Raw genomic sequence first — 26,371 nt, 5'->3', positions numbered from 1 at the left:
CCTTTTGATTGGGCTCCTCACCCCTCTTCTAGTTCATTCTGGGAGGTAGAGAGTGAAGTTCCCGAAACACACAGCGAGTCACACATTCTGCGTTAGAACTCTCCCATAGCCCCCTACGGCCCTCGGGCACAGTTAATTCAACTACATTTTCTCATCCTCCAGGGCAGCAGTTCCTGTCTGCAGGGACCCATGTAGGGAGTCAAGCACTTTTCTAGAAGCCCGGACTCTGAGATGCAGGAGGGAGCCACTCAATGTTCCATCTCATACAACACTGTTATCTTTTCTCAAGGGCACCCAAAGCAAGGAAAACCAAACACCATGTTTAGAATTTCATTTGAAACTTCTGCCTTTTTTTCCCCCCCAGTAATCTGTCTGAAATATATTTAGGCCACACTGATTTATAAAGACGCGTTTTAATTCCTGAACATGGCCTGCTTGCCTCTCCAGCGATGCTCCCAGCGCCCCCCTCTGCGTGTCACCTCAGCACCCTTCACCACATCTGGGGTAGCACTTGCCAGGGGTGGCATAATTGTGTGTCTCCCTCACTCGACTTTAAGTACATTGATGCAAGGCAAGGGCCCTGCGTGCTGTAGGAACCACCGGACCTGGTGCAGTCCAGGGCACGCAAAAGTAGGACATCGGGGGCACCTGGGTGGCTCAGTCAGTTAAGCGGGTGCATCAGCACAGGTTATGATCCCGGGGTCCTGGGGTCCAACCCTGCATCGGGCTCCCTGCTCAATGGGGCCTGCTTCTCCCTCTCCCCCTGCCTGCGCTGAGCCTCCTTGCTTTCTCTCTCTCTCTCTCTCTCTCTCTCTCTCTCTGTCAGATAAACAAATAAAAATCATTACAAATATATTTAAAAAGTAGGACTTCAGTGTAGACATGGGCTTTGTTTAAGCAAGGAGTGTCAGTGATAGAGATTAGGGCTAGAGCAGGGAAATCCGCTTAGTGCAAAAATAACGAAACAGAGGCCTAGGTATCTCCCTTGAAGGCGATGTCAGAAGTTTCCATCGAGGACCAGAAACCGCTGTCTAGAGACCGATCTCTACCCCTGGCCTCACAAAATGCTTTGCAAAAAGACACAGACTATTCAAGCCATGCAGCAATCATCACACAGAGGCAAGGTCCCAGGGCCTTAGTTTCAGCAGGCCAAAGTCAACCAAGGGTTCATGGGTTAGAGGGGATGCCGTTGTTATAGAATATATAAGACTGAGCACTTACTGTGTGTCCAGGACACTTCTAAATGCTTGTCGCAGAGCAGCTCCATCCTTTCGAGAACCCGACGAGGGAGGTAGTCTTATCATTTCCAGGGTTATGGGCGAGTCACAGAAAGCATATGTGCCAGTAAATGGCAGAGCCGGGCCTGAAATACCTAAGTAGTCAATTTTCAGAGTCTGTGCACTGACTCCTCATCAATCAAGGCCTGGGATCTCATCAAGCTTCCTGCTGCAGCAGAAGACTTCCCCGCAGCGGGGCCTCCTGGGTGAGGATACGGCACGAAGCATCTCACATGTGTGCCCGTGTGGATCTCCTGCCTGAAAGAGGGGTCCCTCACGTCCCCCACCTGCCACCCTCACCGGGTGCGTCGCTCTTGCTCTGAAAACGCCACAGACCTGTAGCCGCCTCTCCACCTTGCCATTTGCTGGGCCTGGCACACTCCAGCTGGAAATGTGGCCTTCTTTCACCTTCCCTCCTCCAGGCAGGAACAGCCACTCCTCACCCACATTAGCATGGTGCTGGGGATGCTGTATGTGGCCCCGCCCGCTACTCCCTGCACCTGCTGGAGTTGAAGCGGCAGCCTGGCTCGCTAGACCGCGGGCCTGCCCAGGACAGGATCGAGTCTGCTCTGGACACCAGCCTCCTCTGGCAGAGAAATTCAAAGAAACACGTCTAACAAACAACATCCCCCAAAGGAAATTTGTGTCTTGTCTAAGTCTGGCAAATAATAATGAAGGAGGAAAAAAAAATCCCAATGAACACATAGAGGACATGCTTTCGAGATACACATTTGCTATCTCTCAACCCCATGGAATCTGCCTCCCAAATTTCTCTTTTTTTCTCTCTCTAAATGCGCATGGAGAACCAGCTGTGGCCTGATCTTGTCTCTTGCCCACAGCCTCTCCCCTTCTGGATCTTTTCTATCTACCTCAGGCCAGCAATGCCCCATTTCCCTGTCTCTGGGATCGCCACTTGCTGCCACTTGCTGCCAGGACTCTTCCTCCTGCCTTGTGATGTTGCCTGAATCATGGCCATGGACTGGCTTCTTCATCAGTGGCTCCAACTGGCTCTTTGAGTTGTTTCTGTGCCTCAACCAGACTATAAGCTTCTTAAAAACAGCAGAGCTAATTTAACTGAGCAGCCAACTTGAATCATAATGACCCCGAGAGGGCATTCTGTATTATAACAAACCTTAGATGCATTATAAAACATGCAGAGAACTTCTCTGAGAAGTTCTCATGTGCGGGGGGGGGGGGGGGGGGGGAGAGTGTATCTTAGATGAAATATGGTGTTATTTCTATCCTCCTGGTGCACAATAAGTGAGATATAACACTTTTCCACACCCACCAGCTGGCTTGCTGTGCCTTGGGCACACCAGGCACATTCTGCTTCTGGGTTTTTGCTCTTGCTGTCCTTTTACCTGCAATGCTCTCCCGGGGAGACTTATTTCCTCACCTCATTCACCTCTTTGCTCAAATGTCACCTCCTCAGTGAGGCTTTCCTTCACCCGATTTAACGTTGCAACGCTCACCCTGCTTTTCATTCTTTTATGCTGAGTTTTCTCCATAGCATTTATCACGGGCCTACATAGGATCTATCACTTATTGCCGGTGTACTTCCCCTAGAATGTCAGTTCTCGGAGGGCAGGGATTTGGTGTGTGGCTGTCGTCCTCGGTGCCCAGAACAGTGCCTGACACAAAATAGGGGTCAGTAAGTGGTGCTGAATGAGTGGAGTTTGAGCTCCATGAGGTCAGGGTCGTGTGTTTTCGCTCTCCACTTCCGTCCTCAGTGCCTAGCACGGTGGCCCACAGGTAGGGGGCCCTCAAAAAAAAAAAATTGTTGGCGGAGGAAGTCTGAAGCTCCGATGAACGAGGTCTAAGGTCATCTAGCTTGGCAAGGGGAGAGCAAGCAGGCCAAGGGGGCCTTTTGTTCTCCTGCAGAGCGACTGCCTAATTGTCCTCGCGGGAAGGGACTTTTAGGAGAACATGTCCCTGTGCGCTCCCCAGTGTGCATGCAGTGCACCGCGTTGCGCGTAGTGTGGCTGCAGCACATACTCATAATGTGCTTTAAGCCCGGCGCGTTGTTGCCATTAGGCCACAGCCGCCTTCGTCCCCCGGGGCTGAGCCGGGCATGCAGGTGCCCGCCGGCCCCTCGGAGCCGGAGCGCCGAGCGCACCGCACAAAGCACGGCCGCCCACCCGCAGGCGGCTTTCCGAGATGCAGGCCGGTGGAGCACGTGGACCCTCACCGTCTACGCCCCTCTGGGGCCCGGGGGCGAGGGCAAGGACCTCCCCTCCCCTCCTGTAGATGGGAGCCCGGCGGGGAAACGGGGCGCACGCGAGGCAAGCGCCCCCCGCCCCCCCAGTCCCCCAGTCCCCCGCCTCCCGGCCGCAGGCTGCACCTCGGCGCGCGGGAGCGGCCGCGAGGGGTCCCCCTCCGGGCGGGGGCGGCGGGGCGCGCGGGCGCGGGGGGCGCGCGGTGGCTCCGCGCGGGGGTGCGCGCGCGCGCCGGCCTCGCCCGCCTCGCCCGCCTCGCCCGCCTCGGCTCCCTCGCCCGCTCCGCCGGCTACGTGCTTTCTTTGTCAATGAGGCGCCGCTCGGAGCTGCAGTAACGCTCGGCCCGGGAGCCCGAGCCGGAGCCGGAGCCGGAGCCGGAGCCCGAGCCCGAGCCCGAGCCCGAGCGAGCGCCGAGAGCCGCGCGCAGAGCCGCCGGCGGGAGGGGGTCCCCGAGCGCGCCCCGCGCCCCGCGCCCGCTGCTCGCCGCCCGGCCCCCGAGTCCGCGGGGGCGGCCCGGCGGGGGGGGGGGCACCCGGGCGGCGCCCTTCCCGCCCTCGCAGGCAGCGTGGGCAGCTCGGCCGGCTCCCGCCGCGGCTCCATGCGGCCCCGGGCCCTGCGCGGGTGAAGCGGCGGCTCCGCGGAGCCCGCCCGGGCGCGGCAGGACGAGCGAGCCGGTCCCGGGGCCTCGGCCGGAGATGCCCGGTGCGGACCGGGGCGCCGGAGGCCGGGCTCCCGGGCGCGCTGCGGAGCGGGGCGGCGGCCTGGATGTGTGAAGCGTCCCCATGGCTCGGCAGGACGCGCGGCCCCGGGGCCCCAGGGCGGGCGGGGGAGCGGCGGGCGGCGCGGGCGTGAGGGGCTCGGGGCGGCCGCTGCTGGGGCTCCTGCTGCTGGCGGCGCTCGCCGGGCGCTGCCTGGCCGACCCGGGTAAGCACTTGGCGGCCGGGGCGCGCGGGGCACCGGCCGGGGCGGCGGCGGGCGCACGGGTGTCGGGGGTCGGCGGCCGCGGCGCGGGGCGGGCGGGGAGTGGGTCTCCCGGGAGCGCAGCGCGCGGCGGGGGGGGGGGCGGCCGCATCTCCCCTCCGCACAAGTTGCGGGTTCTCCGCGGGGGTCCCGGCGGGCGAGCTCGGTTTAGATAAAGACCCGGTGTGTTAGAGACGCCCGGAGAAGGGATGTGCCTTCCCGGGGCAGGCTCCGGGGTGGGGGACGCCCGCTGCATTTCGGGCTCCCCGTGGGGTGCCCACTTTGTTGGAGCTACGCCAATGGCCAGAGAGTTTTAGGCCATTCCCGGGGGGCCGACCCCCCAGGTAGCGCTTTCCCCTGCAGGTTGAACGCAAGACCCGTTTTCTTTTGGGATGGAGGTACCCGAAATCATCGCTTGCTTGCATCTTGCAGGGGGACCCAGGAGGACCCAGGCACCGAGCAAGCATCTAACCCACTGTTTGCAGGAAGGTAGTGAAGAATAACCACGCTTGTCTTTTAGACTCCCAAGAACCCCCAGAAAATGGATTTCTGGAATTCCTTGGAGGATTCTGAGAAATCTCTTGTAACTATTTTTTTTTTTTTTTTGGTGGGGCGGTGGATTGTTCTGTTAAAAACTTACTGTGCAGTGAGGAATTGTCTTTGAAAGGAGAATGATTACTCTGGCACTTGTAAAGGTCAGGCTGTTGTTTGTGATGAAATTCTGGGCTCTTGATTTCATTTATCAAGGAATATAGCTCCCACGTTAGCACATGTGGTCCTGTAGTTATGTGGTTTCTAGCAAGGACTAATGAAAACTGCTTTTTTTTCCCCCAGTGTACCCCTTCCCCCAAATTAGATTAAAATTCCTGATTATGAAGGATCTAGATGAGAGGGTTTCAGGTTAAAATGATTGCCTGTCTTCAACAGGTTAATTGAAAGCCCACTTTTCCTTTTTTGGCTTCACTTAAAGGGTCCCTGACATGAGGTGTCTTATGTGTAACAAGTTACCATCCAGAAATTTTCTGTTATGATTATAGTGGTGAGAAAGTTTGGTCCTCTTTGGACGTGTGCCTGAGACCCAAGAAAAGCCTTTAAAGAATTTTAGCCTCTAGTTTGTATGCCTCTAGCAGTTTTCGGTGATGTGTATTTGGCATAATGCTTAAAAGGTAAGTCCAGAGTCAGACACATGTAAGCACCTGCTTGGTTTCTGATTCCTTGGATCAGAAACACACTTTGAGTTTTTATTTAAAATAAATCGATCTTTGGTAGTTTTGTAAACTGTTTATGAGATGTTAATTTTTGGCTGCTGTTCATTTGAGTGTGTAAACCAGAAACTGTTGAGCCATCTGTAACATGTGAAATTTGGATTTTATGTCTTGTTCCTGTTCAGCGTGATGTCGCATGATTTCCTCTGATCGGTTTTGAATTTCCGTTCTTCCTTCGGACCACTGACCTTTCTGAACCTGTGACTTCACTTGGCTCTTCTTTCAGACTGCCAGAGCCTGACTTTTGATCTCTTTTGGTTTTAGCCCTGATGTCCTTTTTTCTCTAAGTGTGGTGATCATGGGGATAATTAAGAAAGTAGCTTTGATTAAAATGATGGTAAAAAATCATTAAAATTGACATTGTTCCCTGAGTCTTCTGTCTTCCCCTCTCATCGGAGTGACTTGTTGCTTCCTCTGTGCCCTTTGGGGTGCCCTTTCTCCTGTCACCCTTGAGGACCGAGTTCCTGTGGTCTAGTTCACTTGTGGATCCAGAGTCTACCTCCGGGCTCCCTGGCTTCCTGTGTGTTTACTGCTGATTTAGTGTCATGACTTGTCTCTCTCTCCTCAATGGGAGGCTTAACACCTGGGTCCCCTGTCCTGCCTCCTACCTGCTTTCATTTGTTCTCTGATTTCCGATTGAGGCAGGTTAGCTGCGTGTGTGTGTGTGTGTGTGTGTGTGTGTGAATCCTGGGACTCATGCAGGGCAGCCCAGGGAGTTTGTGTAAAGAAGTGGTGTCTGGAGGGAGGTGGGAAAAGAGATGACATTTTTTTCTGGGAACTTGAACTTCCGACAACCTGGTTTTGGACTTTTTGGAGGGGTAACTGCAGTTTGGTGCTGATGCCAAGAAGCCAGACCTATGATATTAAGATCCTACTAAAAGTGCTAGTTTGCTACAGTCGGGCCACTGCTGGTCCTTGTTTCCTAAGCGAAGCTAAGGCAAACATTTACCTGGGTTGAAAAATGGGTAAAGATAGTCTGTTTCAGGAAAATCTGTAGCAGTTGTGTTCCAGAGCCCCTACGGTGTGTTCCAGCCTCCCTCCATCCGTTCCACTCAGTACTTCTGCTTTACTACTCCTGAGGAATTGGCGCTCCTTCTCTTGGGGCTGTAGAGGAAGGCCCTCTGTGTCTTCCCTTGGGCTTCCTCTCCTGACCTCCATCTCCGCTCCATCTCTCTTGCTCCCAGGCAGTAACTTTGGTTTTGGATGTGGGAGACAGGTGTGGGGAAGGAGTTTCTCTAGAGCAGCGAGCTCAGACATCCTCTATCCTCTTCTGCCCTCAGGGGCCCCAGGCAGGATGATAAAGTTCAAGTTTGACTTCCCAACCTTCTTCACTACTGCTCTGCCCTGCAGTTCATGGCAGTAGACATTTCCTGTGTGCTGGTCGGGTGCAGGTACCATGCTCCTTCCTTCCTGTGATCTTGCCTCTCTGGGCCTCAGTTCTCTGATCTGTAAAATGGGGATAATAGCTCCAATCTCATTGAGTTGTCACGAGGATCGAATGAGTTAATACATCTGAAGGTTTAAAACAGTGCTTGGTGTACATGGTCAGTGCTCAGAGAGTGCTAGCTGTCCTTATAGGATGGCAGAAATGGATGGAACAGGACTGTGTTCAGGTGCTGTGCAGGGCCAGGGGATACAGAGGTGAATAAGGAGAAGGCAGTATGTAGAAGCCCCGTTTGAAGACAGTGATGTGCACCCTGGAATTCTGATACTGTGTTGTCAGAGCTCATAGAATGAAGGAACAGTTAATTCTGGGAGAGTGGAGGCCCCTTAAAGGATGAGTAGGTATTAGCAAGATTGTGGCATTTCAGGCAGAAGGAAAGTAAAGGGTTCTTTGTGGCCAGAGCACAGGATGCCATAGTGAGGAGTACTCCAGACTTTCTCGGTGCCCTGGGGCTTTCCCAAGCCCCCCCTCACAGGGCATCACATCCTCTTTGCCCTTCTCTGAGAGGGTCCTCTGCTTCCCCCACCTACTTATAAGTTCCCTGGTTTACTTGTGTTCCCCTCTTGCCTGTAATAATGCCCAGCACAGTGTAGGCACTTATTAAATTTTCAGCCTTCTTTTACTCCTGTTCCCTCAGTTTGGCTGATTCCGTTTACGTTAATTATCTCACATAAGTAATCCACGCTAAGTTGTGAATGGCTGCTTTACTCGGGGAATGTATTTTGCATTTTGGCAGAAAGGTTTGCTGTTCCCGGGGATCTCCAATCTAGCACACTCTATAAGGGGAGTTAATTTTGACCTGGGATGTTTTTCTTGCCCCTCCCCAAGCTTGTACCACATCGTCAACTTGGAGTTCCATTTGAAACAGGTGCAGTAGTTCACTTGTTCATTCCTCCACTCGGTGCACTTCAATGCCTCAGCTTTCTGAGGTTATCAAAATGAACGAAAGAAACTCTCATTCCCATGGCAATTAGGAACTAGCCCAGTGCTTTCCACACTTTACTGTGCATGCAGATCACCTGAAGTTCCTGTTACCTGGCAGGTTTTGATTCAGTAGGTCTGGGGTAGGGCCTGGTGTTCTGTATTTCTAGTAAGCACTGGTGGTTCAGTGACCCTACTTTGAGAGGCAAGTGGTAATAAATAAATGCAGCAGGGATGGTGGTAAGAAAAATAAATCAGGATAGGGGATAGCGAGAGGCTGATGTTGGCGTGTGTGCGTACCCTCACACATGTGCTTATTTATAGAGTGGGGAGGGAAGACTTCCAGGATCAGACAACATTGAGTAGATACCTAAAAGTGGACATCTGGAGGAAGATACTCCAGGCAGAGGGGAGAGCAAGTGCAAAGGTCTTGAGAAGAGATTGTGTTTGGGATGGCTGAGGACCAGCATGGAGGCCATGTGGAACTGAGTGAACAAGGGGACGATGGTGAGATATGATGTTGAAGAGCAGCCTGAGGTCAGATCATGTAGGACAATTTGGCAGGATGAGAACTTGGCATTTTATTTTGAATGAGAGTAAGAGGTGACATGACCTGACTTCAGTTTTTTTTTTTCAAGATTTTATGTATTTATTAGAGAGAGAAGTAAGTGCATGAGCAAGGGGGAGAGGGAGAAGCTGAGCAGGGAGCCTGACATGAGGCTCGATCCCAGGACCCCGGGATCATGACCTGAGTGGAAGGCAGATGCTCAACCGACTGAGCCACTTAGGTGCCCCGACTTCAGTTTTAAAAGAATCTCTTTCGCTATTATGGAGACTGTAAGGTCAAACATGAAAACAAGGAGACCCAGTAGTTTGGCTTAGAGAGTGGTGAGAAGGGCAGCCTGGGTTCAGCAGTTTAGCGCCGCCTTCAGCCCAGGGCGTGATCCTGGAGTCCTGGGATCGAGTCCCACGTCAGGCTCCCTGCATGGAGCCTGCTTGTGTCTCTGCCTCTCTCTCTCTCTCTCTCTCTCTCTCTCTCTCTCTCTGTCTCTCTCATGAATGGATAAATAAAATCTTAAAAAAAAAGTGGTGAAATTTTGGACATCTTTTGAAGGTAGAGCTAATACAGTTTTCTAATAACATAGAAGTGGGGTGAAAGAAAAAGAGAGGAACCAATATGGTGCTAGAGTTTTTGGCTCGGGCAGTTGGAAGATGAATTTAATTAACTGAGACTAGAAGATTCCAAGAGGCTCAGGGTTGCAGGAGGAAATGAAGAGTTGGTTTGGGGTATGTTAAACTTACCATGTTTATTAAACATCTAAGTGGAAATGTCCAATGGTCCATAGTAGTCTGGAATTGCAGGCAGATATTGGATCCAGAGATACAAATTTGGAAGCCATCAGCACGGGCCTGGCTGAGAAACCTAGAGAGTAAGTATCGAGAAGAGGGTGGTCTGAGCAGTGAGCCCTGGGATACTGCAGCAGTTAGGGGTTTGGAGGTGGGGAGGGACCAGCACAAGAGGCTAAGAAAGTCTGGATGGGACTAGCAACGGACGTTGGGTTTGGAGATGTGGACATGTTTGGTGCCCTGAGAGTAGAGGGGACGGAAGTCTTACTGCAGTGGGTTTAAGAGAGAAAGGAAGAAGAGAAATCAGGGAAGTAAAAAACAACTCTTTTAAAGTCTTTTCTGTGGAGAAAAGCAGAGTAAGAGAGGAGGTGGATCAAGAGAGAGTTAAGACGGGATAAAATTGCATTATGTTTGTACTTTCTCATCTTTTAACATTAAAGATGTATAGCAAGAGTGTTTGACTTGTTTTTTCTCCCAGATGTAGACAATCTGATAAAATTTGGGCTTTTTACTCTCAATACTAATTATTAGTGGTTCAAAGATATTTGCAAGATGTCCTCAAAGTCGCCTCTGCTTCCTTCCCCATCCCACACACAAGTGAAGAAGATTTTGAGAATAGTAACACTCTACTTTTAATATTGACATCAAACAGAAGTCAAAAAACCCCTTCCTGCCCCCACCTCCGCCCCTAAAACTAAACATCACCGTGCAAGCTTTGAGATACTGCATTCTGATGACAACCAGAGAATCTCTCAGAAGGCTACTTAAGTCTTAAATTACTAGAATATGATCTGAGAATATTCAAAATGTGCACACTTCCCTTTTCATTTTCATTATCCTACAAGCCTGTGTTGTGGTTTTCTTTCTTTCTTTTTTTCTTTTTTTAAACAAACAACAACTCTACTCTTCTCCAAACAAAAATGAATGGTTGGAATGATCCTAAAACATTTTCGTTGCTTGACAACATATTACAGGGGATTTCTAAACACACAGAGGGACACATTATTCTAGGTCACTAGATGGCTGCCTTGGATGGTGACTCTCTTTGGGGACTTCAGGTCCAAAGGGGCAGTTAGCAATCTGGGTATTGTGCATCTCAGTTATTGTAGCTGGTGGGAAGGCGGCAAGTGAGTCACATCGATTTGATGGTATCTGTCAACCACCTCGCATATGCCAGGCCAAACTCTTCACCAGATACTGGAGGTATAGTGTAGAACTATCCGGGCCTGGCCCCTGGCCTCAAACAGTCTATGGCTGAGGCTCAGCAACCATTACTCAGTGGGTGGAGTGGCAGGTCAATAAAATACTTCTGTGAGTTGGCTAAGGTGGGGAGATGTGGCAAGACATAGAGTATCTGCTTTGTGCAAAGAGGCAGTCCCTGCTCGGCTGCGGCCTGGGGGGAACGAGGCCTGGGGTGCCAAAGTTCTGACTTCTCAAGAAAAACTGGATCTTTATTTAAAAATCTTGTTTTCAGATGTCACCAGCTAATTCAGATGTTTGAAATGTCATGCCGTACAAAGAAAACATACCCATGAGCCACCACTTTTTTTTTCTTTTAAGTCAAGTTTATTAAGGTATAATTTACATACAGTAAAATTTACCCCTTTAGGGGTACTGCATGATTAGTTTTGACAGAAGTATGTAATCATGAATCCACAACCACAATTCAGATGTAGAACATTTCTGTCACCTCCAAAAACTTCCTCCTGCTCCTTTGTAGTCTTCTCCCCCCTACACATCCAGTCCCTGACAAGCACCAATCTATTCTCTGTCCCTGTAATTTTGCCTTTAACTGAGGCTCATATAAAGGGAATCATACAGCATGTAACATTTTATGTCTGGCTTCTTTGAGCATAACATTCTTGAGAATCATAAATGTTATTATATATCTATATACCTATATCTTTCTCTACTTTTTTTTTTTTTTTAAATTGGGTTGCAGCCCAGTTTGCTTAGCCATTCACCGGTTGATAGACATTTGGGTTGTTTCCAGTTTTTAGCCTAAAAGTTTTCGTGTGGGCAGCTTTCATCCTCTTGGGTAAATACCCAGGAGTGAAATTTCTGGATCTTACATTAGATATGTTATTTAATCTTATAAGAAACTGCCGACTTCTTGAGGCACCTGGGCAACTCAGTTAAATATCTAACTTTTGATTTCGGCTCAGGGCATCATCTCAGAGTCGTAAGATCGAGCCCCAAATCAAGCTCTGTGCTAAGTGTGGAGCCTGCTTAAAATTCTCTGTCCCTTTTCTCCCCCAATTCCTAAAAACAAAAAATAAAAAACAACCAAAAAAACCAGCCTGCCAAATTCTTTTCCAAAGTGTCTGTATAATTTTGTATTTCCATTAGCAATGTAGGAGTATTCTGATTGGTCCTCTATATCCTCACTGGCACTTGGTTTTGTCAACTTTCGTTTTAAATTTAGATTCCAGGTATTCCAGTAGTTTTTAGTGGTATCTCATTATAGTGTTAGTTTGCCTTTTTCTAGTTACTGATGATGTTATTGCTGCATATTATCTGTTCATTTTCTTACTTGCCATCTGTATCTGTTTTGAAGTGTCTGTTAAGTCTTTTGCCCGTTTAAAAAAATTAGATTATTTGTTTTATTATTATTGAATTTTGAGCTTTCTTTGTGTATCTGGATACAACTTGTTTATCAGATAAGCTCTTTGCAAATATTTTCTGTCTGTGGCCTGTCTTTTCGTTTCATTGACAGTATTTTCCAAAGAACAGCAGTTCTAGATTTTGATTAACTCTAGTTTATCAGCATTTAAATTTAACATTTGTGGGTTTGGGGTGAAACAGGTGAAAGGAATGAAGAGTACACCTAGCTTGATGAGCCCTGAATAATATATGGAATTGTTGCCTTGCTATATTGTACACCTGAAATGAATACAACACTGTATATTAACTACACTGGAATTAAAATAAAATTAGAGAGGCCATATTCCACGTTAAGAAAAAAAAAAGATTTGTATTTTTTTTGTTTCTGAGGATAGAAATACTTGCCTAACTCAAGGTCATAAACAGGAATGATTTATCCTAGAAGTTTTATTGTCTTATTTTTACCTTTAGACCTGTGGTCCAGTTCATATTAATTTTTGTATATGATTCAGGAAGGGAGTTGAGGTTAGTTTCTTTTGCATATGGATGTTTAATTGCTCCAGCACCATGTATTAAAGAGATTGTATTTGTTCCACTGAATTACCTTGGTACTTTATATGTGTGGGTTTATTTCTGGAGTCTAGTTTGTTCTATTAATGTATATTTCTTTCCTTATGCCAAAAAAACACTGTCTTGATTTCTCTAGCTCAGGGTTACTTAATCACAACACTACTGATATTTTGGGCTGGATTATTCTTTGTCGTGGGGAACTGTCCTGTGCCTTGTAGGATGTTTAGTGTCATTTCTGGCCTCTGCCAAGTAGATGCCAGTACCTCCCTCCTTCCCCAGTTGTGACAACCAAAATGTCTTCAGAGTTTGCTAAATGGTCCCTAGGGGGTAAAATTGCCCCTGATTGAGCTCGTAGTAAGTCTCAAAATCACTGTGAATCTTCTAAATTTTTTCTTCTTTTTCAAAATCTTTTTGGATATTCTAGGTCTTACAGTTTTCCATAGAGATCTTTATATCTTTTTTTTTTGTCAACCTGTATAAGAAAGACACACTGGAATTTCTGTTGGGATTTCATTGGAGAAGGTTGGCATTTTACCAATATTGATTTTTTTTGATTCATGAACATGTTTCTCTCCATTTATTTAGGTAGTCTTCCTTTCCTTTCATTAAGTTTTATAGTTTTCAGCATACAAATTTTGTCCATATGTATTTCATGTTTTACAATGCTTGGTAAGCAGTACTTTAAAAGTTCTTTGTCAATATATAGATATATGATTTTAAAAATATTAACCTTGTATCATGTGACCCTTATTTATTTATTTATTTATTATTATTTATTATTATTTATTTAAGATTTTATTTATTTACTCATGGGCAACACAGCGAGCAAGAGAGAGAAGCAGAGACACAGGCAGAGGGAGAAGCAGGTTCATGCAGGGAGCCCGACGTGGGACTCAATCCCAGGTCTCCAGGATCATGCCCTTGGCTGCAGGTGGCACTAAACCACTGTGCCACCAGGGCTGCCTTCATATGACCCTTTTAAACTCACATTAGTTCTAGTAGCTTTCTGTAGAATCTTTGGGATTTTTCTTTATTTCAGATCTTATGCTTTTTATTTCTTTTTCCTGCCTCATTGCAATGGTTACAACTTCAAGTACATCGTTGACTAGGAATGGGGAGAGTGGGCATCCTTGCCTTGGTCTCATTCAACCTTCACTATTAAGTATGATGTTGGCTGTAGTTTTGTTTTGCTTTGCTTTGTTTTATTTTGCTTTATAGAGGTCCTTTATCAGGTTTAAGAAGTTCCCTTCTATTCCCAGTTTGCTGTGAAATTTTTTTTTTATCATAAATGGGTAATGAATTTTGTCAAATGCTTTCTCTCTATCTGTTGAAACCACCACAAGGTTTTTCTTATTCAGTCTGTAAAAAGGCGTTGGTTGATTTTAGAATGTTGGATCAACCTTGTATTCCTGGGATAAATTCCAGCTTAGTCATGATGTGTGTTCCAGCTGGGTCTGATTTTCTAATCTTTTGGTTGGAAATTTATAAAGTCTTACGTTCATGAAGGGTATTGATTGGTGTGTAGTTTTGTTTTCCTGGTCTGTTTTGTCTGGTTTTGGAGTAAAGGTAATGCTATCTCTAAAGTGGTTGGAATGCATTCTCTCTTCTGTTTTATGGAAGTGTTTGGATAGAATTGGCATTATTTCTCCCTTAAGGCCTAGGGTTTTATAGGTGAGATTGAAGATTGCTTAAGGGTTTCTTCAGTAAAATTAAAAATATCAGATACCTCTAGTACGTTTCCTAATTCTTGGGGCTAGCAGTGGATATTTCCTAGACATTAGGATATTGGTTAGGTTTAAGGTCTAGGGCGAATGGCCTGGGTGAGGGGAAATTGTGTTGAATGCACTCATGAGACAGGTCACCCCTAGCTGGCTGTTGGCTATTTATCAAGTCACTTCATTTTTCAGGGCTTTAGTTTTCTCATCTGTAAATAAAAGCCTCAGGATCCTCCCTTCTTTTCCCATCCCTCAGGCTGTATGTTTATAAGCCTTGGGCAAATGTTTTGGTGGGCTAGACTATTTTCATTTCTTATCTCTTCCTACATTGGTGACAAGTCCAGTCAAGGACTCATTCTCAAAAGGGAAGAATTTTCTCATATTTTGCTCTCATGGTTCCAACTTGAAGCCCAGATAACTATTGGCTTATCTTTAATCTTCATTGTCTTTTAAAAATTATAAAATAATATGTATTTTATTAAGTTCAAACAGTATACAAGGTGTATGCAGTAAAATGCAAAAGGCCTGGTTGGTCCCATTGCTATTTCCTAGAGTTGTGCTGTCAAACAAATATGATAGGTCTTTCCAGACCTTTTTCATACAAATATTTATATCCATTACATATCTTCTTTTAATTTTGTCAAGAAATTAAGGGTGGGGGTGCCTGGATGGCTCAGTCAGTTAAGTGTCTGCCTTTGGCTCAGGTCATGAATCCAGGGTCCTGGGATTGAACCTGAAGTTGGGCTCCCTGCTCAGCGAGGAGTCTGCTTCTCCCTCTCCCTGTGTTCCTCTGTACCCTTGTACTCTGTCTCATAAATAAATAAAACCTTTAAAAAAAAATAAAGAGATTAGGGGTGGAATAATCAGAACATTTGTCACTTGACACTATTTCATGACCCTGTTTCCATGCTAAACAAATTTTGTCACAAGAGACTTTGAACTTCTTTCTGAAATTTGGAAAAACCTTTACTGTGAAAGAAAACTGTTTTAAAACTACAGTTTGAATTCAAACCAATAGAGTTAAAACCTCTCCTTAGACCATTTCTCCTGTTTCCTCTCTCCTTTGCTTCCTTCCTTGGAACAAATGTCCACAGATGCTAAGGAAAATCACAAACCCTTTTAAACACCAAACAGAATAGGGATAAACACTGTGTTTAAACTAACTAATGGAGATGTAAATAAGGCCGATAGCTGCCCCAAGTATTTAGCCCAAGGACATTGCTGCACCTGCCATCTGTCCACTCAGGCAAGTGTTTGCCTAATGCATCCTAACCACAAGAGGGGCATTTGATTTTGATTTTGATTTATATATGTTAAATCTATTCTTAGCCTGAAATAAAATCTCCTGACGTCAGAAACACAAAGTGGCTTTGTTATTTATGTGGTACCAGTAAACAGGAAGGTCTAGGATATTTCTAACTTTACTCTTGTGACGTGAAATATGGTTTTAAGTGTCAGAATGAAGCCAGGACTCCCCGACCTACCCTTTTACCTCTGTTTCTGGTAATGAATGCTGCTCCTCTGTCACTTGTCTTTTTATTTACCAAATGCCAACGACAAACCAAGGAAGGCTGGAGAAGAATGTGAAGTCTGAGAAGAGAATGTGTTGAAATTAATGGTGCAGCTTATAAATCCTTGTCTAAAAGAGCTGAGCAAAAATATCTCTAAACCTACGTACTTCATTACCAAATAATGAGTCTTTGTTTTGAAAAGAATAGGAGGATCTGGAATATGAGCATTATTTTGAATATAATTAAACTAGATGGAAGCATATTAAAAAATCAGTGCCATAGAGCTGTCTCTGGCAGTTTCCTGTTATTATGTTACTTAATACTAGAAATGAGCACACATCAACCTGGTGAATCCTACAGAAAGGAAACCTTCCTTGCAGTGGATGGAGAAAAATTTCTTGTCTCCAGTCCCAACAATAAAAACAACATTTTAAACAAGCATTTTCCCCTCCTATGGCTACTGTGATATATTTGCTTTTCCCTGCAGGGATAGTAGTCCCTCTGGGTTAGTATAGCACCTCATACTTGTTGAAGTTCTCACTCTCTTATTTGGATCTCATGTCATTCTTAAGAGAGGGTTAAGGAAGTGATTTGCTAAAGGTCACAAAACGGCCCAGGGCTTTTTATATTGTTCTGTGATTCAGGAATTCTGTGATTGTAGGGTTACACTATTCTGTGATTACCTAGCTACTTAATTTGAAACTAGCTCAAGTATGAGTCCTTGGCCACAGGGGAGATCTCACGTGACATATTTAGAAAGGAATAAAATATAACTGGGCTTTCTGGACTATATAATTAACTGATAGAAATAATAGCTAACGTTTTTGAGTGTTTACTATTTGTATCAGCCTGTTTGATTTTCACAATTGTATGAAGTGGGTTCTGTTATGATGCCCATTTTTCAGATGAGGAAACTGAGGCACAGAGTAACTTTATAATTGTTCATCCAGTATCACGTGGTCGGTGTCAGTGGCGGGATTTGAACCCTGGCAGTTTCGTTCTAGCCCTTGCCCTGCTTCATTATATTGCCTTCCTCAATAGTAAGAGGCTGAAGTTACTGGCCTTTGTGTCTCATGGATCCTCTCTCTTTTCCTGCAGGTTGGGTCTGTCCTTTTGCCTCTTCCTGCAGACTGGCTTTGTCTGCTTACTCACAGCCACTTGATCCCCCTGTAACTAATCCTTCAGCACGCTTTTGCTTGCTGCAGCCAGAGTTGGCAAGACTTTTCAGTTTAAGCGCTCACCATCCAGTCTCTGTCCCATTTCTGTACTTCCCAGGAGGGAAATCAGGCTGGCGTCACCTGGCCAACAGAGTGAGGAATGTACCCCTCATCTGATCAGCAGAGGCCAGGAGAGAAGGGGCAGGTGGTACAAAAAAGACCCCTTCTTCAGCCATGGCCTATGGTAGAGGGCAATGTTAAATAAGGTAAGTGTGGATAGGGCAAGCTTCCCCAAATCTGTCTCTTCCATAGCAGTAAAAAACAAGTTCATGTGCTGGTAAGCTGGCTCTGAAAAACATTGAGGATAAGTGGCCTGATTTATAGTGTTGGCCGATTTCCATGGTATAAATACTCCCACCATGGCTGATTTCAGGCTACCAATGTGACAGTGGAGTTGGGAAGAGATGTGCACAGTTGGCTCAGCGCCGATGTGATCCTGTCCCTCTGTAGGCTACATACACCACACATGCAGTGTACGCAGTAAATGCAGGATGTCTCCAAGAAGTTTAAAGTCTAGGCTTAATAGGCTAACTAACTAGGTGGGTTTATAGTTATGTAAAAGGAAACACTATTTCAAGGAAGAGAGGGTGGAAGTTAGATTGGGCATGCATCGCCTAAAATAGCTTGAATTATATAGTCCTAAGTGTGCAATCTAGTAGGCACACAGAGCTGCTTTCTAAAAAAATTACAATTTCCTTTGCTTGTAATGTCTCACTTGTGACATAGAATTAACCCTTTCGCTGACTTTAAGATGTCAGACCTCATTTCCTCGGAGGTGCGTTGACATTGTTGTTTTCCTTACTTCCAGATGTCAGCAGTTCCTTCTCATTGGTGTCATCATTCATGGATTCCTTTCTCTCGCTTTGTAGACCTAAAGAGGTGGAGGCCATGTGGCAGCCTATTAGATACCTTTCAGTTAAATAAATACTATTATTCTTGATTGGAGGCCTTTATTTATGGTCATAAGGCCATCTCTCAGTTCGTATAATTATGCTAAAAGCCAAGACAGTCTTGTGACTGCCACCCCTGGCAACACATCAGATGCTTTAACAGATCTTAAGGCTCATCTGGTTGGCTCTTCCCTTATACATCTGGGAGGTGACTGGGAGTCTTGGCTTCTGTATGCTACTTACAGTTCTGCCGACATTCCCCGTCTTTCTGCCTGATGTGGCTGTGTCACTGACTGGCCAGCTCTAACAAAGGGTGGTGTTGGCCCCTGGGAGATGGGATGAGGAAGTGTTGGCAGCATAAATCTCCTTTAGACATGGAGTTCCAAGTGTCCTACTGATGGAAGGTCAGTGTCTTTACCTATAAAAATAGCACAGTTAATTTATTCTTTTTAATTTCCCAGGGGCTGTGCAAGAGAAAAATTTGACAAGATTTTCCTTCTATGTTTCACTGGAGATTTGTCCTAGTTTGTGGATATGTTGACTTCTGAGTAGGAGGACTAACATTTATGAAACAGCTACTATTGTGTTAGTCACCGGATCAGGAGTTCCATCTTATTTAACCCCCACGATGACACTGTGGGAGTAATTCTTGCCCATTTTTCTTGGAGGAAACTAAGACGGAGAGAACATTTAAGAAAGTGACTTGCCTAAGGGCACATTGCTTGTAAGTGGTGAAGATGGGATTTGAAACCAAATCTGACTACAATGTAAATACATTTTCAGCTGTACTCGGTAGGTTTCCCCCTCATCCTATTAAATTATCAAGCATACAGAAGAGTTGAAAGTGCTGGATGATACAGTTAACATTTTGCTGTATTTGTTTGATCATATATCTTGTCTGTACCTCTGTCCATCCATTAATTCCTCTTATTTTTTTCTGATTTATTTCCAAATAAGTTGCAGATGTCAATACATGTTATCCCTAAACACTTTAGTATGCATGCCATTGATTAAACTTCAATATTCATTTATTTTTAGTTTTTTATAAGGTAAATTTTGTGTACAGAGAAATACAGAAATCTGAAGTGTATATTTCTGTTTTGACAAATCCATGCACCCGTGTAACCCCAATTCTTGTTAGGATTTAGAACATGATCATCACCCTAGGAAATAAGTTTCCTCTTGCTCTTCTGTAGACATTCTACTCCTTCCCCATCTCTACCCTCTCCCCAGGCATCACAGTTTTGTTTTTGTTTTTTTTTTCCCACCATGGTTTAATTTTAATACCAGGCCGTCTTAAATAATGATGTCTGTTGTTTCTAAATGGGCTTTCCCTTGTATGTATTAATAGAGACAGTTTTTATTAGGCAGCTGGTATGTGACAGGCACTGTGCCAGATGCAAGGGGTATAATGGGGAGGAAGCGGTCATGGGCTCATAGGGGAGAGAAAGTCGTCAGTCAGTTCCTCTTAGGAATAAGTATACAATTACCAACAGGGGTGAGTGTTGTGAAGGGGAGGCCCCGGGTGCTGGGGAGGCTGGGTAAGTAAGGGGGAGGATGGTCAGGGAAGCCTTTCCTGGAGAAGTGATCCTGGTGCCAACCGAAGAATGAACAAGAAATAACTAGGCAGAGATTTAGAGCAAAAAGAGATGTGGGTACTGACCTCTGTGGGAGGAAGTGTGGTTTATTCCAGAACCAGAGAAAAGAAGGATGTGGTTGGGTGGGCAGGAATCAAGAGGGTAGTGAGTGCTGGACTAGGCAGGAGAGGTGGCAGGGGCCACATCACGCAGGAGCCAGGCCGTTGACTCTAGCTTGCATTGGTTGATTTTTGATTGATTGGTTGCTTTATAGATTTTATTCATTTATTTGAGAGAGAAAGAGCACGTGCATGCACAAGGTGGGGCAGAGGGAGAGGGAAAAGCAGACTCCCCATTGAGCCTTGATGTGGAGGATCCATCCCAGGACCCTAAGATCATGACCTAAGCTGAAGGAAGCCGCTTAACCATTTGGGCCATCCAGGTGCATTGGACTCTAGCTTTTAAATTAGAAGGGATGGGCAGCCATTGTGTGACCCTGACATTTAATTACCCAGTCAGTTGAGTTGGATGAAGAGAAGACATGGACTTTACACTCTGGAGTCATAACTAAAAATAAATAGTGTTGGCATGAAGCTTCCAAGTTTTAGGAGAACCTTAATTCACATTATGAACCCTACGCAGATCTTCAGATTCCTTATCATGTTCTCTCTCACCTGCCTACCAGAGCAGTAATAGCTGCTATACCTGGGTCCTTGATACCTCCAGCTCTTGCTTGCCAGATCCTTCTGTCCTCCCTGCCTCCATCTCATTGCCTCTTTGGCTCCTTAACTAATTCCCTTGCACTGGATCCTGTTAGTCACAGTGATTGCCTGATGGCTTACATCCTGGAGCAGTTGTCTCATCCCATTCACTCTATCATTCTGTGGACCCTCCCAGGGTGGCCTCCTCCAAACTCCTGGATTTGATAACCACCTACGTACCGGTGATATAAAAGACTCTCTGTTCTGTCCTGGGGTTGAGATTCATATGCGCAACTATTTGCTGGATACCTCTATCCCCTGGCTACTGACATTTAAGCATTTCTTTCTCAGAGTGAACTCATTTTTTCCCAGAGTCTTGCTCCTCACCTGTATTTACTATTTCAGTGAGTGATCAACTAGGAATTTGGAGCCAGAAACCTGAGAATCATTCTAGATTCTTTTCTTTCTCTCCTTCCCTTCATTTAGTTGGCCACTAAATCTTGCTGATCATATTTCTGAACACTGATAATTCTGTTCCTTGCTGTCTCTGCTGCCTTTTTTTTCCCAGACCGTCTCTCTTTCCGGTCTGTGTTCTTGTCAAGGCCATGAACTGACCACCCTGCTTCAAGTCTTAGCCTCTGCTGACCAATCTCATCCTACAGCTAGAGATTTTTATAAAATGTAAATCTACCCAGTGATGCCCTATAAATCAGTTCAGCTCCATTGCTTAGCAATCTGGGTACTTTATGAATGAACCACCATCACCATAGCCAGACATGCAGTTCCCCCAAAGCCCATCTCTGCCCCTTACAGTTTCTTCTTTCTGCCTGGGAAGCACTTCTCAGCCCTGTCTGCTTAGTTAGTAGCTGTCCTTTCTTCAAGACTCAGTCCAAGTCCTGCTTCCTTCCTGGCACACAGTCTACCTTCCTCCATGGGAGTTAGAAGCCATCCTCCTCACTCCCAATCCCTGTACCATCTGAGATGGTTTACTGGCCTGGATCCTTCATCAGACTGAGCCCCTTTGAGCAATTCTCTACAGGTAGACCCAGGTTCACTGGGGTCCTGGAAACCCTTTCACAACAACTATGACATGTGCAAAAACTATTTTCCTTATATTTGAGGACACATAGCCAGCCCATGTCCATGAGGAGAAATAATGAGCTTAGTGGCTAGTAAGACGACGTGCTCAGAGCAAGAGAGAAGAATATACTACAAAGTCCAGCCAGTTCTAAGGAATACAACCGAGATAGAGGCTCCTGAGCACAGAAGGCAGTAGACAGAGCTGTCAGGGCAGGAAACGATGCCACTTAACTGCTAAAACATGGAATAACTGTGAAGTCATTTTCAGCTCTAAGGATGACGATAACCCCTGAAGTTTCAAAGGTCGGGATCCTGTCTTATTTGTCTTAGCACAGTGTCTTACACATACGTAATAGATATGGGATAATCGTGGTATGTATAAAGGAAGGAGGAGAATTTCCTAGTACATCCTCACTGTACCCATAAAATCTCATTTTATTATTTCTGCTCTCAAAACCTTTCTTGACTATTCTGCCAAAAAAATACTTATGGATAGTGTGGTACTGGTGGTGGGATGGAGTGCAGGGATCATAGCCCAGAGGACTGATTTCTGTCTACAGATGTGTTTTCAAAAATTAAACACTTGTCAAATAAAAATAAAAAGCATTTAAAAAATCAAGAGCTTCTCCATAGAAATCAGGATTTGTAGGGTCTCTTGAAATGATCAGAAGGTTGACCACACTGGTAAAATAAATTACATTCTTGCATGGCAACAATCGGCTAATGTTGAATACTGGTACCTCCTTTTTTATTTATTTATTTTATTATTTATTTTATTTTATTTTATTTATTTTATTTTATTTTATTTTATTTATTTATTTTATTTTATTTTATTTTATTTTATTTTATTTTATTATTTAAAGATTTTATTTATTCATGAGACACACACACACACACACACACACACACACACACACAGAGGCAGAGGGAGAAGCAGGCTCAATGCAGGGAGCCTGACATGGGACTTGATCCCAGGATCACACCCTGGTCCGAAGGCAGATGCTTAACCGCTGAGCCACCCAGGGATCCCCCAGTACCTCCTTTTTAGATGGGGCATCTGTCACAGCTCCTGCCTCTCCCACTGCACTCACACGTTGACTAGATGGTTAACTATGGTAGCAATCCAATATTCAAATCTATAATGGTTCAAAGCCATCACGTTTTATTACATAAAAACCAAATGTGTGTACCTGATTGGCAGGGAGCTCTCAACCAAGCAGTGATTCAGGGACCCAGAATCCTTCCTTTGTGATTTTGCCATCTTCAATCTGTGGCTTCCAAGGCAGCTGTGCTTGTCTGTAACCAGCAGGTGGAAGGGGGAAGAGATGGGGGAACAGGTCCCAAAGGGCTGTGTATCCTTCTACTTACATTCCATGGATTAGGGCTCTATCACTTGGCCACACTTACCTGAAGAAAGAGGGACGGAAATGTAATATAAGAGTGGGCCCTGAAGGAAGAGAAGACAGGTTTGGTGAACGGCCAACTAGTATCCGATCCAACTCATTTATTTTACCTTTTTGGCCCATTTAGGCATTTGAGTTCGTGATCCCTGGGGATAAGGGAACCTGGAGTCAATTAACTACCATGTCAGCTCCAGCAGGACAGGGACTTACCCTGTTTTGGTTAGTGCTGTATACTCAGTGCCTGGCACACAGTAGGTGTTCAACAAATCATTGTTGAATATATGAAAGATTATGGTATATTTGAAATTACAAAAGCTAGAAACTGCCAACATCCCTACCTTGGCTCTCTCTCTTACCACTATGATTTGGGGAGAGTTACATAATTTCTCTGTACCTCTATTTTTTTCATCATTAAAGAATAATTATATTTCCTATCAAACACAGTTGGTTGAAGATTACATAAATTATTGTGTAGCACAGTACTTGTACATAGTGCTCCATAAGTATCAGACGTGATAATAGTAATGGTATTACTGTTAACACAATTATAATTCAAATATGTTAAATTTTAATAAATACATTATTAATAAAAAAAAGAATATATGAAGGAGTCCCCTTGCTGCCCTAAGCAATGATAACAGCTACCATTTACTTAGTGCTTATTATACACTTAATTCTGTTAGTAGGCTGGGTGCTATCTCAGGAAAAGAGTGCTAAGATTTGGACAGTAATCATGGGCACAGGATTAGAAAGAAGGTGGACATGAGAATTTCTTTTTCTTTTCTCCCACTTTCAATGTTTTTCTGGGGCCTCACTCTATATATTGATGAAAAAATTTAATATATTTTCTTATTGGATGATTGCTAGGGTAAAAGATCAGTTGTTTTCAACCTCTGTAGGTTTGGTAGACAGATAGTTGCTACTTCAAGCAAGATTATCCTTTCTGTATGTAACAGCTTCAGTTGTATTGTACTCAATTGTACCTAAACAGATTGGGATCTGCTACGTTACATTTGCCAGAAAATTTAGTGTCACTTTTCAGAATCACCTGCATATCTTTAGCAGTACACAGCATGGAGGTCAGGGGGTCTGATAGTTTTTCTGTGGTTTGAGTTTTGGATTGTGGTACATTTGAAGCAGTTTTTTTGTCGTTATTGTTGTACCTTTCCGATTTACTTGGGAGTAGGTTTTGAGGTTTGAGGCTAACTAGAACGGATTGATTGTATTTTTTTCTTTCTCCATAGGAATACAGGTAAAATGCTCCATATCTTGTTATCCTTGGCACCGCATCTTTGTTAGTTTTTATGGGACCATGCAGCCTGAAGACCTCTGCTAGAGCAATTTAAGGTGAAGGCATAGCGTTTGGGGCAGCAGGAAGTATAATTACTTTTGCATGAAGTATACCCTATTACGTGGCCATCAGACTTGGAAATCTACCTTTCCATTTATTGGGCTGCTGATGGTGCAAGAGCCTAACCACAGGTGTCTGTCTGTGTCCCCCACACTCTGCTTGAGTCCCCTTTGAGCTCTAGGTGATGGACTAGAAAGTGAAAACCAACCAACCAACCAGCTAGCCAACCAACCAACACCCAAGGCACTAGTCCTTTGCCATGGATAGTGTTCTACACTGCTTGCTATTATGTTATCACTTACTCTTCTTCTCTTCATAGCCAAGTTAGAAGAAGAAGAAAAGTCACCCATAATCAAACACGTCCATTCTTAGGATTGCTATCTTTCCTTTCATCCTTTTGCCTCGAAGCCTTTTACAAATATAGCTGTAACCATAATCCATCATGGTTCCTGAACCTTTAGATGCAGGTTCCTACTTGACATTATGGGCAATTTCTGTGATTCATCTGTAGTCTTGAGTTAAAGTTTAGTAATCAGTTCAGTCTCCAAATTGTCTCCTTTTAAAGGAATTTTCAGCTCCTTCAGCTCCAGTTAGTGTTTATAGCACCCTGAGATTTTTGTAATTCTTCAGGGCAGAGGGGGAAGGGAAGAGGATATTTTTCTACTCCGTTCTAAATGTTTTTGGTTTATTGTCATGCAGACAAGAACTGCTAGAAAATAATTCAAGCATCTTTACCTTTTCAGTAATCTACTGTCATTAGTCCCAAGGGTTACGGAAGATGCAGTTTCTGTCCTCTGTTAGTTTTCTCTGTTCAGGTGAGGTTAAATTCTCACAAGTCACCAAGCTTACCTGGTGGTTGAGACTCCAGGCGGTGAGCTGGCCATCTGGTGAAAATGGACATCACCTCCTACAAATAGGCATCTCCCATGGTGGAATGCCATCCAGAGGGCCATGGTTCTGAATCCCCCTGGCTCTGTACACTGCCCACAGGCCATCTGTTCTCCCCCACCCCAGGGTTTATTTTGGCTTTGCACACTGATGGATGAAATCTCTTCTGAGTCACCTGTGCCCACCTTGGTCTTTTTTTTTTTTTTAATCTCTTCCTAAGCCTTGGAAAGTACTCAGTTTTATGAATTCAGAATGACAAAGATGAAGGAAGGAAGGAAGATAGGACCATGTTTTGTCATAGGCTGTGGCATTCCACCTCCTATTTGTTGTGGGTCCTCTGCCTGTGGGCTCAGCTTTTTGGCTTGCAGCATCATAAAGCCAGAAAGAACTGGAAAGAGCTAACCCCACTCATGCTGATGGGAAACTGATTTTTGATTCCTCATGAATTAGTTGCTTATCTGAAGCCATCTTTAAGAAGGATGTTTAATAATCTGTTCTGAATTTAGTATTAATTAGTAGAAAAATAATCTGTGTTATGTTGACATAATGTCATACATTTTGACGATGATTTTGGCAGTCTTGTTGGTTTCTGGCCTTTTAGATTTAATACCTTTTTACGAGTCAATGCTATTTGTAAATGTGTAGAAATCAACCAATCAGATGTTTACAGAGCATGCATGATGTGCTAAGTAAGGCCAGTGCAAGGGGAGGTTTCCAAAGTGGAACCAGTAGTGCCTTTAAGAAATACACACAAGGACTTGGTTGCAAGAAAATAGTTGATTGGGGATCCCTGGGTGGCGCAGCGGTTTAGCGCCTGCCTTTGGCCCAGGGCGTGATCCTGGAGACCCGGGATCGAATCCCACGTCAGGCTCCCGGTGCATGGAGCCTGCTTCTCCCTCTGCCTGTGTCTCTGCTTCTCTCTTTCTCTCTCTCTCTGTGACTATCATAAATAAATAAAAATTAAAAAAAAGAAAATAGTTGATTAAATATGGGAGGTAAAGCACTCAGGTGCAAAATGAGTGGTACAGAGAATGGAAGTTTAAAGAATTTATCTCATCTTTATTCCTCATCGAGTGGGCTGCCAAGTTTTGCATCTACCTTGCTTTGGGTTCCAATAGGGACGGACTAGTGGGTCCCTCATGTGGAGAACCTGTCTGAAAGAGCAAGGATTGCTGGATGTCTGTGATCTGGGGTCCCATCCCACAGTCTGGGGTGGTGCTAGAGGTTCTCTGGGAACTTTCAAATTGTTGATTTTTACCAGAGCAAGTCTTACAGAACCAGACACTAGGAAAAGGATCTTTAAAAAAGAGAGATTGGCATTTTCCTCCTGAAATATATTCTTACCACAAGACACAGTGGAAATTGTGGAATAAAGTTATCTTTAAACTGTTCTTACTTGAATTTCCTGAAACTGTAGGATATCTTTACTACACA

The 26,371-nt window shown here is 44.9% G+C and overlaps 1 protein-coding gene across 1 annotated transcript in view; it reads left to right on the top strand.

The window, feature by feature from the left end:
- Positions 1–3,434: 3,434 nt before the first annotated feature.
- KIAA1549L (KIAA1549 like) overlaps positions 3,435–26,371 on the top strand; it is a 256,705-nt gene continuing 233,768 nt past the window's right edge. Inside the window, exons 1-4 of the mRNA XM_055300923.1 lie at positions 3,435–3,472; positions 3,525–3,824; positions 4,054–4,262; positions 4,325–4,417. Coding sequence (XP_055156898.1) covers positions 3,435–3,472; positions 3,525–3,824; positions 4,054–4,262; positions 4,325–4,417 — 640 coding nt within the window. The remainder of the gene's footprint in view (positions 3,473–3,524; positions 3,825–4,053; positions 4,263–4,324; positions 4,418–26,371) is intronic.

This window comes from Nyctereutes procyonoides, unplaced genomic scaffold (genome assembly GCF_905146905.1).
Source record: "Nyctereutes procyonoides isolate TBG_1078 unplaced genomic scaffold, NYPRO_anot_genome, whole genome shotgun sequence".
NCBI lineage: Eukaryota > Metazoa > Chordata > Mammalia > Carnivora > Canidae > Nyctereutes > Nyctereutes procyonoides.
This window is presented reverse-complemented; position numbering and strand designations above follow the sequence as displayed.